The sequence below is a fragment of the Tripterygium wilfordii genome, chromosome 5, assembly GCF_013401445.1.
Source record: "Tripterygium wilfordii isolate XIE 37 chromosome 5, ASM1340144v1, whole genome shotgun sequence".
In the NCBI taxonomy this organism is placed as follows: domain Eukaryota; kingdom Viridiplantae; phylum Streptophyta; class Magnoliopsida; order Celastrales; family Celastraceae; genus Tripterygium; species Tripterygium wilfordii.
Window position 1 is genome coordinate 11743398 of NC_052236.1, and position 10962 is coordinate 11754359.

The 10962-nt window shown below is 38.8% G+C and overlaps 3 protein-coding genes and 1 pseudogene across 3 annotated transcripts; 1 reads left to right on the forward strand and 3 right to left on the reverse strand.

Moving 5' to 3' along the window:
- Positions 1-283: 283 nt before the first annotated feature.
- On the reverse strand, positions 284-3552 carry LOC119998818 (protein IQ-DOMAIN 1-like). Its single transcript, XM_038846263.1, has 6 exons — positions 3216-3552; positions 2667-2777; positions 2268-2573; positions 1814-2035; positions 1487-1606; positions 284-1300 (listed from the first exon to the last, which is right to left on the reverse strand). The coding sequence occupies exons 2-6, from the start codon at positions 2739-2741 to the stop codon at positions 611-613; spliced, it is 1413 nt and encodes a 470-aa protein (XP_038702191.1). The 5' UTR covers positions 2742-2777; positions 3216-3552; the 3' UTR covers positions 284-610.
- Positions 3553-4865: 1313 nt separating this feature from the next.
- LOC119998819 (beta-1,4-xylosyltransferase IRX9-like) lies at positions 4866-7360 on the reverse strand. Its single transcript, XM_038846264.1, has 3 exons — positions 6565-7360; positions 6251-6479; positions 4866-5202 (listed from the first exon to the last, which is right to left on the reverse strand). The coding sequence occupies exons 1-3, from the start codon at positions 7233-7235 to the stop codon at positions 5044-5046; spliced, it is 1059 nt and encodes a 352-aa protein (XP_038702192.1). The 5' UTR covers positions 7236-7360; the 3' UTR covers positions 4866-5043.
- A 1069-nt stretch (positions 7361-8429) lies between these two features.
- LOC119998632 (elongation factor 1-alpha-like) lies at positions 8430-8771 on the reverse strand. Its single transcript, XM_038845970.1, has 2 exons — positions 8636-8771; positions 8430-8605 (listed from the first exon to the last, which is right to left on the reverse strand). The coding sequence occupies exons 1-2, from the start codon at positions 8769-8771 to the stop codon at positions 8430-8432; spliced, it is 312 nt and encodes a 103-aa protein (XP_038701898.1).
- An 851-nt stretch (positions 8772-9622) lies between these two features.
- LOC119998633 lies at positions 9623-10962 on the forward strand (annotated as a pseudogene).

The following is a 10962-nucleotide window of genomic DNA, read 5'->3' on the forward strand; positions in this document are numbered from 1 at the left end:
AACCTTGGGTAGACACATGTCTAACCCAGTTGATTGTCAACGAGAGGATTATCAACTGAGCCATCTCTCATTTGATCGGTCGAACTAGGGATGATAAATATCGTTTGAAGTATTTTAACCAACTTCACCTCCAAATTGACCCTAATTAATTGTATATAACACCTTGAATATTGAATTGAGACTTATATGTAGCAACTTTTAAGGAAGAGACATTTGTAGCAAAAATAGAAAAATACTAATTCTAAAGGATACAAGGTTACTCCCCACCCATGAGCTATTACAATGCAAGAACATCAACCAAGAAATTATATTATTAAGGAGGAAATTACATTGTCCCATGCACACCAATTAAACACCATAAATCAATATCGCTACAAATATACCAAATGAATCAAGAATTATGGTAAAATTATTTTCTCCAAAACAGAAAAAAAAAAAAAAAAAAGAAACATAAGAGAGCATGTAAATGAATAAATAAGAAGAAAGTGTAAGCAAGGCTGCTAGGACTCAAGGCACCAATCTCAACCCAACCAGCACTTTCTCAGCATTCAAACCGATCAAAGATTCAGAATTTTACACGGCAGTACGCTCAGTTCATGAATTCATATAGTCAGTTGCCGTTATTTGAGAGACTTTCCATCTTTGGGGGAGCAGAAAGCCGCCTGGGCCTTGCCGGTGAGGGTGGATAAGAAAGACGTTTCTTTGCAGACCCCAAGGATTCATTTTCTTTTCCTGGTATGACCCCATTCTTCTCTGCCACTAAGGGGCTCTGCAATCTGGACTTGGCTTTTGCAGACTGAGTGGGTACCATGTAACTCGGGACCGAAGGAGAGCTTGCTAAACTCTCATCATCGCGCACTGATGAAGCTGCAATGCTGTGCCTCCTATATCGATCTGACTGTATACTGGACATGCTTTTAGAGTCGTCGTCTGGAGCACAAGCACTGCCCCGTGGGCTTGGTGGCTTCAATTTTCGAGCAACGGAGGGAGCAGCTGGCCTTGAAGGAGTTGAGGGGGACTGGGAGTTTATAGTTTGGCTCGGTTTTTGGCTGGCTGTGGGGGAAGGCATCTCAGAGTTGAGTTGGTAGCGTGCATATGATTTGTATATTTCTCCTCCAACCATGCTGCGGCTTGCACTCTTTACGGATGAGCGGTCATTATTGAGTTCTTTCTCAGACGCACTACGACTCTCCCAACGTCGAGCTGCGATGAACCTTTCCAACCAGCTCCAACCCCAGGTGGGATTTCTTGGATCCATAAACATCAGGTTTGTAGGTCTTGAGGAATTCTTCAATGTTTTCTGTAAGAAGATTTCATTCGAAGTTGGACTAGGGCACTTAAAACTGAAAGCTAGATATCTTCACACCAGAAAACAATATGTGCATAGACAAAGAGCTTACTTGTACCATATAATGTCAATGATTTTCAAATAAAAACAGTATTATTTTACGACCTATTCGTACATATTGTTTACAGGAAAGGTCACCTGATGGGATAAAGAATAAGCCATTGCTCTTTCTCTTCTCATAGCTGCTTCATATTTGCTCAGTAAGCTAGCTTCTATTTGTTCCTTCGATTGTAAGCTGTCATCCCATTCCTCTCCCATCTGCAATAAGATTTAATAAATCATGCATGCCAGAAAAGTTAGGTTGTCTAGAAGAACTATGATGGTAGATTAGTCCAAACAGGAAAAAAAGCTCAAGGCATTCAGATGATGTTTCTCAAGATGAATAATATGTCTTGCTGACAATATAGACACACAACGGTTGACAACAAAGGTAGAAATAACATAAGAGAAGAAGAGAATAGAGACCCGCAAATTCTCGAGCTCTTTTGCATGTTTCTGTAGGAGTTGTCTCTGGAGAGCCTGGTTTTCTTCTGACATTCTGATTCTCCTCGACTGAATCTGAGACTGCACACGAGCCATAGTCTGCATGCATCGGAGGGCACTTGTGACTTGTCGTTTAACAGCAGGCCCCTCCATCAATGATTTGAGCCTGACCAACCCTCTTAGTGCCCGTAATGCCCTTTTAGCCTGACAATTAAACAAAAGCCAGAGAGAGTTCAACTTGACATAAGCACAAGTTACTCAAATTACCAAAGATGGTCAAAAGAAGTTTTCTTCTAATCTTGAGCGGAGACAAATACCAACATCACCGATCACACATCTATCATTGGGAAACAGAAGGCTAAAGTCTAAACAGGCATTACCCATTCAGAACCAAGATTCAATTGTAATAATACGGTTCCAACTCATATGGTCATACCAGGTATCCTCGAAATGCTGTTTGTATCTTGATAGCAGCCATTTCTTCTCCAAATTTGCCTGCAAATTGAGCAACTTCAGTGACTTGAACAACCTCTGTTGTGACCAAGGAATCAACAGCAGTAGCAGTGGTGAGATCAGCAGTGTCACTTGATGCTATCTCTGCTATCTGGGTGGGAGGAGGATCAGGAGATGGTGTTGGAGGAGGAAGAGGAGGTTCATGAGCAGTTATTGCTTCTAACAATGCTGAATCAGTATTTAAGTGTTTTTGCTTCCCAAACCATTTCTTCTTGGACTTATTTGATTCCTGTGAACATATTGAATCAAAACATAATACACCCAAATACCAGAATTCCAACAAATTGAATCTCAGAAACGGGTTTTTTTTCTCTCAAAAGACCTGGTTTTTCTTCTCCTTGGAATCTGGGCTGAGAGCTTTCTTTAGAGAGCTGAACCAGTTTCCTTTCCTCCCCATCTCTAGTTAACTGATTATCATTCCCCAACTGGCTCCCTTTTTGGACAGAAATCAGAAGGACTATATTAAAACACTCAAATCAATGTAATAAAAGAAACTCAACCAAATGCAGTAATAATCTAATCAATCATTACAAAATTGAAGAGGGAGAGGAAAAATTAGAACTTGAAAATCATGGCAAATATAGGTAATGTTTACGAAGAAAACAATAATGAGGGAGGGGAAGGATCACTTCACCCCAAAATACATTACAAATCTACATTTTCTCAGAGACCAACCAGAAGCATACATGATAAAAACCCAGAAATCAAAATAAATGAGCTCTGCCGACAAAGCAAGAACAAGAACCCATTATCAGCTACAGTAAATCGAAACAAAACAGATTAATACCCAGAAAAACAAAAAACAAAAAACAAAATAGAAAATCCAATTGGGTCCAATCCAAGAAAGTTGAAAAGGGGAGAATAGAAATACCAGTGAAACAAAAGCAAAGTGGCCAGATCTCACAAAGAGAGCTATTTGTTGTTTGTGCAATCCATAGCAGGTCCTTATCTCCACAAAGGCAAAACAAAAAGATCAACAGGTCCAGCCATAGCAACAGATCTCAGCCATCAAAGAAGAAATCAATGATGGAGGAGAGAATACGAAGAAGACCCAGTAAATACTACTAAATAGTATGAAAGGTCCACTCCTTGGGTTGGGCAACACTGGGTCCCACTCCACCCCGAGCCACTGTTTTTTTCGGTGGAAAGATCAGAGGTTCTGATGCTGCTCCTTCTTCTTCTTTTCTCCAACATTTTCATTTTTCAGTAACAGATATAGTGACTGCTCACCAAACTTTTTTCTTTTAATTTTTTACTATTATTGTTATTATTGGTGTAAATGATTATTAAACATACTTAATGAATTTCCATATAAACCATTCCGGAGCTTGTTAATCAAATCATTACTAAGTTTCTCAGCTAACGTGAGGGTATCACTACAAAGATATTACTTTCAACGGGAATCGAATTCAGGACCTCCTGAGTCCATACGATTTGATCTCAAAGATATTCACCAACTAGGTTATCATTCAAGTACATGGTTATCAAATAATTACTCATAAATATGTAAAAAAATCTCAACCGTAAGACAATGTAACTTAGGCTAAAATCCAACGCATGGCCGCAATGATACACTATTCACCAACTAGGTTATCACTCAAGTGCATGGTTATCAAATGATTATTTGTAAATAAGTAAAAAAGATCTCAATCCGATGATAGTGTAACTCGGGTCAAAATCCAGCACATAGACGCAATGGTACACTATTTATATAATGTGGTTGAAGTGAATCTTACATTACAAGTGCAATAACCTCAATGCCCCAATTGGCAACTAATATTCCAATTATTGTGGCAGGTTAAGAGCTGGAGCCGGATGTGTTATTGACTTTGTTTAGGACCAGGTATTGTTGACAACCCAACAACTTTGCACGTTAGGAATTGTCGCCATTCAAAATTCAATACTAAGTTGACATTTAAACTAATTTCCAGTGCAACAAGACAACATCATCTTCTTCGACTATACCTTGATTGAATTGATTAGTGAGTTTCTTTCTTCATTTTGATAAACATATTGTCTCTCTTTTGGTAGAGATGGAACAATTAAGGAAGACATTAACAAACATGTATATCATTTCTTAAATGTTTATCTATCGCCTCGTCCACAGGTTTGCTAGGCCTAGACCCAATTGGGCCGTCAAATGATTTTGATTATAAATCGAGATAAATCATGCGTCTTGCGTGGTTTGAACCCATAACTTTGTTAAAGGTGGGAGAGTCACTACCACCTAGGTTAGTGACTTTTGTTTTCTATACTTTTGAAGACATAATTAACGAATAACTCAAAAAAATTCAGACCATACAAAGACTTTTCTCATCCTAAATATTTATGAATTTTTTTTATTATATAATTTTTCTAAATCTAACCTCATTTGCTCAAGAGGCTGGCCTGAGAACCATTGATGATGACCCACGAAGAATAAAATATTTGCGGACCGAATGTATCCATAGTTAATCATGAATGTTGTCGAAGATGCACATTTATGCCTTACTTTTGAGTAATAACAAACAATATACAGGAATTAACTAAGAAAGGAATGCCTTGTAGATTGATTAACATCAAAAATTTTGATTAAAAAAGAATCATACAAATAAATTTTCTCCTGCAAGATACATTTCCAAATTGTCTAACACACTCACTATATTATATCTTGAATATTATTAATTCTTGATTAAAAAGATTAGATCCCCCATTGATGATCATCTCCCAGAGGTCAAAGGATGGCTTGTAGTAATATGTGATGTTAAAATGGGGAAATGAAAACGCCAAAGCATGATTCTGGAGCAATCCTCTTGTGGTATCCCCTTCAACTTTGTCTCATCTTCAAGTGCTACTTCTTTCACAAATTTGATTGAATCCTGTAAAAGAAATATCACATTGAACCCAAAATCATTACAAAATGCATTTCCTAAACTTATATATAAATTTGAGTGACATGATGTTCTATCTCCACCAGACAGTGTAACATCCTGCCCCACCGCACTAGTAACATCTTCTCTATTTTGAGTCAGCTCATATTGGCTTGTACGGTTTTGTCTTTCTAGACCCAAAACCAGCCAATAGGAGTTTAAGTCTAGAAAAAACGCTTGTTAATAGTTTGGAAACTTGACCTATTATATTATGTATTTCACATCTTCCCCTTGGGTGATGTAGGATAAGAGACTTAGCCATATCATCACTCGCTAGCACGCTCAACACCACAAAACTTGACACTGTATAAACTTGTGGCATCGCCCACTCGAGTCGGGTGCTATATATAGTCCCCATCTCTTGTTATATTGTTAAATCCATACCAAACACATCAAAGTGATATTGTCCGTTTTAGGCCAAAGGCCTGCACTGATTTGTTCTCTTGGGTCGTCTCCGAAGTGATTAGACCCATAAAACGTGTCACATGTGTGAAATGAGATGGACCTTTGTTTATATACCGCTCAATTGAATTATGTCAATTCGTTGTGGGATTAAAAGACTTGACATCTATAAAGGCGATACCTAAACTAAATGATTAAAAAAACAAGTTGTATCATCTCATTACCTAATTATGCAATCAGTTTACAATGGTTGGAGGTTAGCCAAACCTGGACTAAACCCTAATGATTAGTGTAAATTATGTATATATCTGGCGTTTGGTATAACAGATGGACCCCAGCTGCACCACGATTTAACTTCATATATACACAATCATAGGTGCATATCACTATTTTCAAGTCATTTCAATATAATTTAGTTTATTATAAAATTTACGAAAATGCTAAGGATCCCAATATTTTTTATGCCACCTATCTCAAATGACAAGATGAGCGTACATGATTAATGTGAAATCGTGTGCGTCAACCTCAGCCTTTAAGATAACTGGGGCAAAAATCACTAGCATCCGTAAGACTGCGGTAAAATATAAATGTGTACCTGTGATGTTTGTTGAGAGGAAGAAGGGCGACCCCATCTTTCAGGATCCCAGAGGATGGAACTGTTGAATCCAAAACTTGAGACATGAATTGGAGGCTTTCTGTCTGTCTGATTGTTGATCTTCCTTATATGCCATCCTATGACTTGTGAGGAATCACAAACTGGTCCTTTGATTATCACTTTCTTCCTGTTTGCTGCTAATAATGCTGTAGGCCATGTCCCAAACACCCTGCATAACACACATTGTTTGATTGATTAGAAGGAATACCAGAGATTCCATTGATTGAGATCAAAAAGAATGCAGAAGTTCTTACTCGATTCCTCGAAGCTCGTCAAAGAAACCCAGATCGTAGACATTGTAGATGCCCGCGAAATGAACAATCCCGCTAAGCCTATGCTGTTCAATGTGCTTAAGAGCAATGTTCCTCTGATGATCAAGTTCTGCTTCTGGGTCAGTGAAATTCTCCTTGAACACCAAATGCCTGTACATGATTCCGGTTTTTCGAAGCATTTCCGATATCTCATCCGAACCCGATTGTTGTTCCACAACAATCCAGAGCAATGGTGGAGGAACTAATCTTATGGAACAAGCTAATTTCCTCAAAAACACAGCTCCAAACCGGTCTCTGCTGCTCATTGGTGTCACAATAATTATAAGCCTTCTTGGTGACAAGTTGTTTTCTTCTTCTCCTCCTCCTTCCTCTTCTTTTCGTATAATTACTTCTGGTTCTTCAGTCGCCAACGGGGTTTGGTCGATCAAACTTCTGTTAAAACTAGTAGGAATTGGTGTTGCTTGCTGGTGTAACACTTGTACGGTCTGTGGCGAATATTGTGAGGTTTTGTTGGATTGAATGGCGCGAGTAGAGAAAATCGATGACTTACCGGTTGGAGCCAGGCCTGTGAAGAATCCCATGACAAAACATAGAGAGAAATGAACAATGGCTTTCTTCCATAATTGAACTTTCTTCTTTGATCTGATCTCCATTGAAGATGTCAAGAGAAATAGGTGAAAAAGATTGGTTTAGAGAGTGAGGGAAAGAGAAGCTCACATAAGTATATAAGTCTGTGAGCTATTGCTTCATTTGGTTGTCTCTTGAAGCAAAAGAAATGTAGGAACTTCCATGGAGAGCTTGAGTTGCTGTCTCTGCACCAAATAGTTGTTGGGATGGAAGCCTTTCAACTAAATCAAAGTAATTTATTGAACAAATTTTAATATCCAACTAATCTCTATGTTGACTATAGAAGAATCATGGGAAGAAAATTGGCCTAGAAATGACTCAAATGTATGCAGGTTTGGTGGTGAATGAATAATCAAATGTGAAACTCAATACACACATGTTCACTTGCATCATATCAAGGGCATGTCGTTGACATGTATTGCAGTGGTGATTCAAGTATTGCCAGGGTTTCTTTGGTATGCTTGTTGATGCAATCAATCACGTTGCATCGGGAGTGGAATATTGAGAATCCCATATTAGTTGGAAGACCCAAGTGAGAGGGATTTATAAACTCAAGTTCTCCCCTTAACAATCAACTAGGCCTTCTCTCTAACTTTGTGAGTTGGGTTTAGCCCACTTGTTGGGCTTGGGCTTGGGACGAATACATCCATGAGGGTAATCCGATGTATTCACGAGAATTAGAACCCCAAACGGACAAATATAGTTGGTTGTTCGGGTTGTTGATTTCTGACAAGAAAGAAACTCCCTGCACTTTCAGTATCGGACTCATCACGGTGCAATGATATAACTCACCGTTTGGTCAAACATTTTTTTGTCCGAATACAGTGTGTTCAAACCAAAAACGGTGCATTTGGAAAATGCAAACACACCCACTCTTACACCAAAAACCGGGATTACGATGAGAAGGGACTAATTAATCAGTTCAGCATCAATAAAGAATTGCACAGGCAAAATCATGATTATAAACTTCTCTGGGCCACCAATATATAATCATTTGAAGGAACTCATTTGTCATATACTCTTCAATGAATGGGCTACCCAAAAGAATATGACAAAACATGCATGATTCTTGCTTCAAATTAAACTGGCTACTTAACAAATCTCAATATGTTTTTCCACATTGCAAGTAAACAACAAAGTACTATGACAAATATTCCCCATTCCAAGCATGCCAACTCTCACCTACCTACCAGCACAGGTATTGAAGATGCAGTGAAGATTCAAGTATGAGTCTGTCCGTCCTTAGATATACAAGCTTCAAAACCACCAGCAATGGAGTCAATAATGAGAATCGCACAGAGAGCCAGCTGAGAGGTACCAGTAACCATGTTCTTGACAAAAGTCATGGTGTTCACGAGGATCAATGTCCAGTGCAGTAATATCTGGTAGTCTCGAACTTCCACAGGGCAATGTCAATGGGTGATACCATGCTCACGCTCAGCCTTGAGCTTGTCCAGGATCCAGGCATACTTGAATGATCTTTTGTTCATCTCAGCAGCCTCCTTTTCAAACCTCTCAATACTTTTACCTCCAAGTTTATAGATCAAGTAACTAGTGGTCATTAGCATCAAGGAGTTGGCCGAGTTGGTTCATGATATTTTATCTAAATTCATAATTCTTAAGTTCGAAACTTCTCATTAACACTTTGAGTCACATCCCTTGATAAAATACTAACGACCTGTCGACCAACCCTAATCTTGTGTAGGAAACTTCTTGGGGTATGATACATGCGTATGGGTTTACCTCACCGCACTGGGTCTAAAAGCCAGTCTTGAAAAAGGTTCCACGATATCAAATAAAAAAATGACAAGTGGTCGTTGACTTGCCAGAGTCCACATGGCCAATGACTGCAACATCCACGTGTTTCCTTCCCACTTTAATTTTCCTTTTCGCAAGAAACAAAGGCCGACCAAACAACCCAACTTGGAGACCGTTTGGTGAAACAGGCCCGCTTCACCAAACAATATAATTCGCTGGGTGATTCCGCCAGCAAAACAGGGCAGAACCGGCCTCCCAGAATAAACTCCCTCTGGGGGCGGATTGTCAAAAAGGTATGGGTCTCATGCCATTTTGCATGGGACCCACGTCAAACCATGCTATTTAAATATATTTATATATTTAATAAATGTATATTTATATTATACATATTAAATATATTTATATTAATATTAAATAGATTTATATTTATATGAAATAGATTTATTTTATTATATACTTATTAGACTAATTTTTTTAAACAAATTATTATAAAATTTTATTTATAATATTATAAAATCTAAAATATTATTTTACTCCATAATTTTTCGTTAATGTCAATTTTTTTATTCATCAAACACCCTTTTATCCCCACAACATTTAATAGAGCTTTAAACTTAATTTTTTTCCCCGAACGTTTTAACTAAAATCAATGTAACGGCTTTATCAAACCGACACTCAAATCTCCGGACTCCCGAAGGCCCAAAATCGCTTCACTTCCTCTTTCTCCTCTCTCAACACACACCACAGAACAGAGACCGCCTTGTCTCCACTGGAGGCCGTGACCCTAACCCACGTTCGCTACCAGATAGGCGATCAGCTCGGCCATTTCCTCGCCTGGGTCTCATTAGTACCGGTCTTCATCTCCTTCGGTGGCTTCGTCTCTCATTTCATCTTTCGTCGCGAGCTGCAGGGGATGTTTTTTGCTCTCGGACTCATCGTCTCCCAGTTCGTCAACGAATTCATCAAGACATCCGTGCAGCAAGCCCGTCCGGAGACCTGCGTGTTACTAGAGATGTGCGACTCGCACGGCTGGCCGTCCAGTCACTCGCAGTACATGTTCTTCTTTTCCATTTACTACACTCTCTCGACCTATCGAGGGATCGGCCTATTTGAGAACAAATTCGTGGTTAATTTCTTGTCATGTAGTTTTTCCCTGCTCACGATGTATTCTCGGGTTTATCTTGGGTACCAGACGGTGGCGCAGGTGTTCGGTTTGGTTTTGGTTTGTGAATTCGGTTCTCTCTTGTTACATTCCGGCTATGGAGGAGAGCAAGTTTGGAAGGATGTTTTATATGAAAGATACGTCTCATATGCCTCCTAATGTGTTGAAGTTCGAATATGATAATGCGAGGGCGGCGACGAAGAATATGGCTTCTAAGTGCAATTGATCGAAGGTAAAATCATCTCCAAAATAATCTTCTTATGGGTACGTAAGGAATTTTAGTTTTATTGATCTGTTTTGACTCGTTGATTGGGTGAAGTTGGTAGGTATTGAGAGATAGTAATTCCAAGGCAATTGGAAGAAAACTGAATTGTTTTCATTCGTTTTCCTTTGGAGTGCATAAGCATTGTTGATGTTAAAAATTTCCTCTTGCTGTTGGTCTCTGTTGAAACTCTTATATTGCATATGGGATTATAGAGAGAGAGAGAGAGAGAGAGAGAGAGAGGAATGTGAGACAGAATGGCGATAAGCTTTTTCTTTAGTAAACATTTTCATTTGGCAGGAGTGTGAAGTGAAGCATAAAAGCTAGTCATTTGTGTGACTTACTGACCTTTATACCTTTCGGAGTTGGGTAGCATTCTTAAGGGCATGTTTTCCAGTTTGGAAAGGTAATATTACTCGGAAATCTTTTCTTAATGATTGTCTTTTTGGTTCCTTCCAACTGGATAGGAAGATCAATGCTGTCCTCTGGTCATTCTGGATAGGGAGATCAATTGTATGTCTCTTTTTTCATTCTTAAAGAGTTCAATTGATACCGATACGTGTATGGGAAA

Coding starts and splice junctions, on each gene's coding strand:
- LOC119998819 (XM_038846264.1), bottom strand. CDS start 7,235: ATGGAGATCAGATCAAAGAAGAAAGTTCAATTATGGAAGAAAGCCATT. Junction 6,480..6,564: donor GACGAGCTTCGAGGAATCGA/GTAAGAACTTCT, acceptor TGTGTTATGCAG/GGTGTTTGGGACATGGCCTA. Junction 5,203..6,250: donor CCTCTCAACAAACATCACAG/GTACACATTTAT, acceptor TTTCTTTTACAG/GATTCAATCAAATTTGTGAA.
- LOC119998632 (XM_038845970.1), bottom strand. CDS start 8,771: ATGACCACTAGTTACTTGATCTATAAACTTGGAGGTAAAAGTATTGAG. Junction 8,606..8,635: donor CAAGGCTGAGCGTGAGCATG/GTATCACCCATT, acceptor GCCCTGTGGAAG/TTCGAGACTACCAGATATTA.
- LOC119998818 (XM_038846263.1), bottom strand. CDS start 2,741: ATGGGGAGGAAAGGAAACTGGTTCAGCTCTCTAAAGAAAGCTCTCAGC. Junction 2,574..2,666: donor CCAAGGAGAAGAAAAACCAG/GTCTTTTGAGAG, acceptor ATATGTTCACAG/GAATCAAATAAGTCCAAGAA. Junction 1,607..1,813: donor AAGAGCTCGAGAATTTGCGG/GTCTCTATTCTC, acceptor ATCTTATTGCAG/ATGGGAGAGGAATGGGATGA.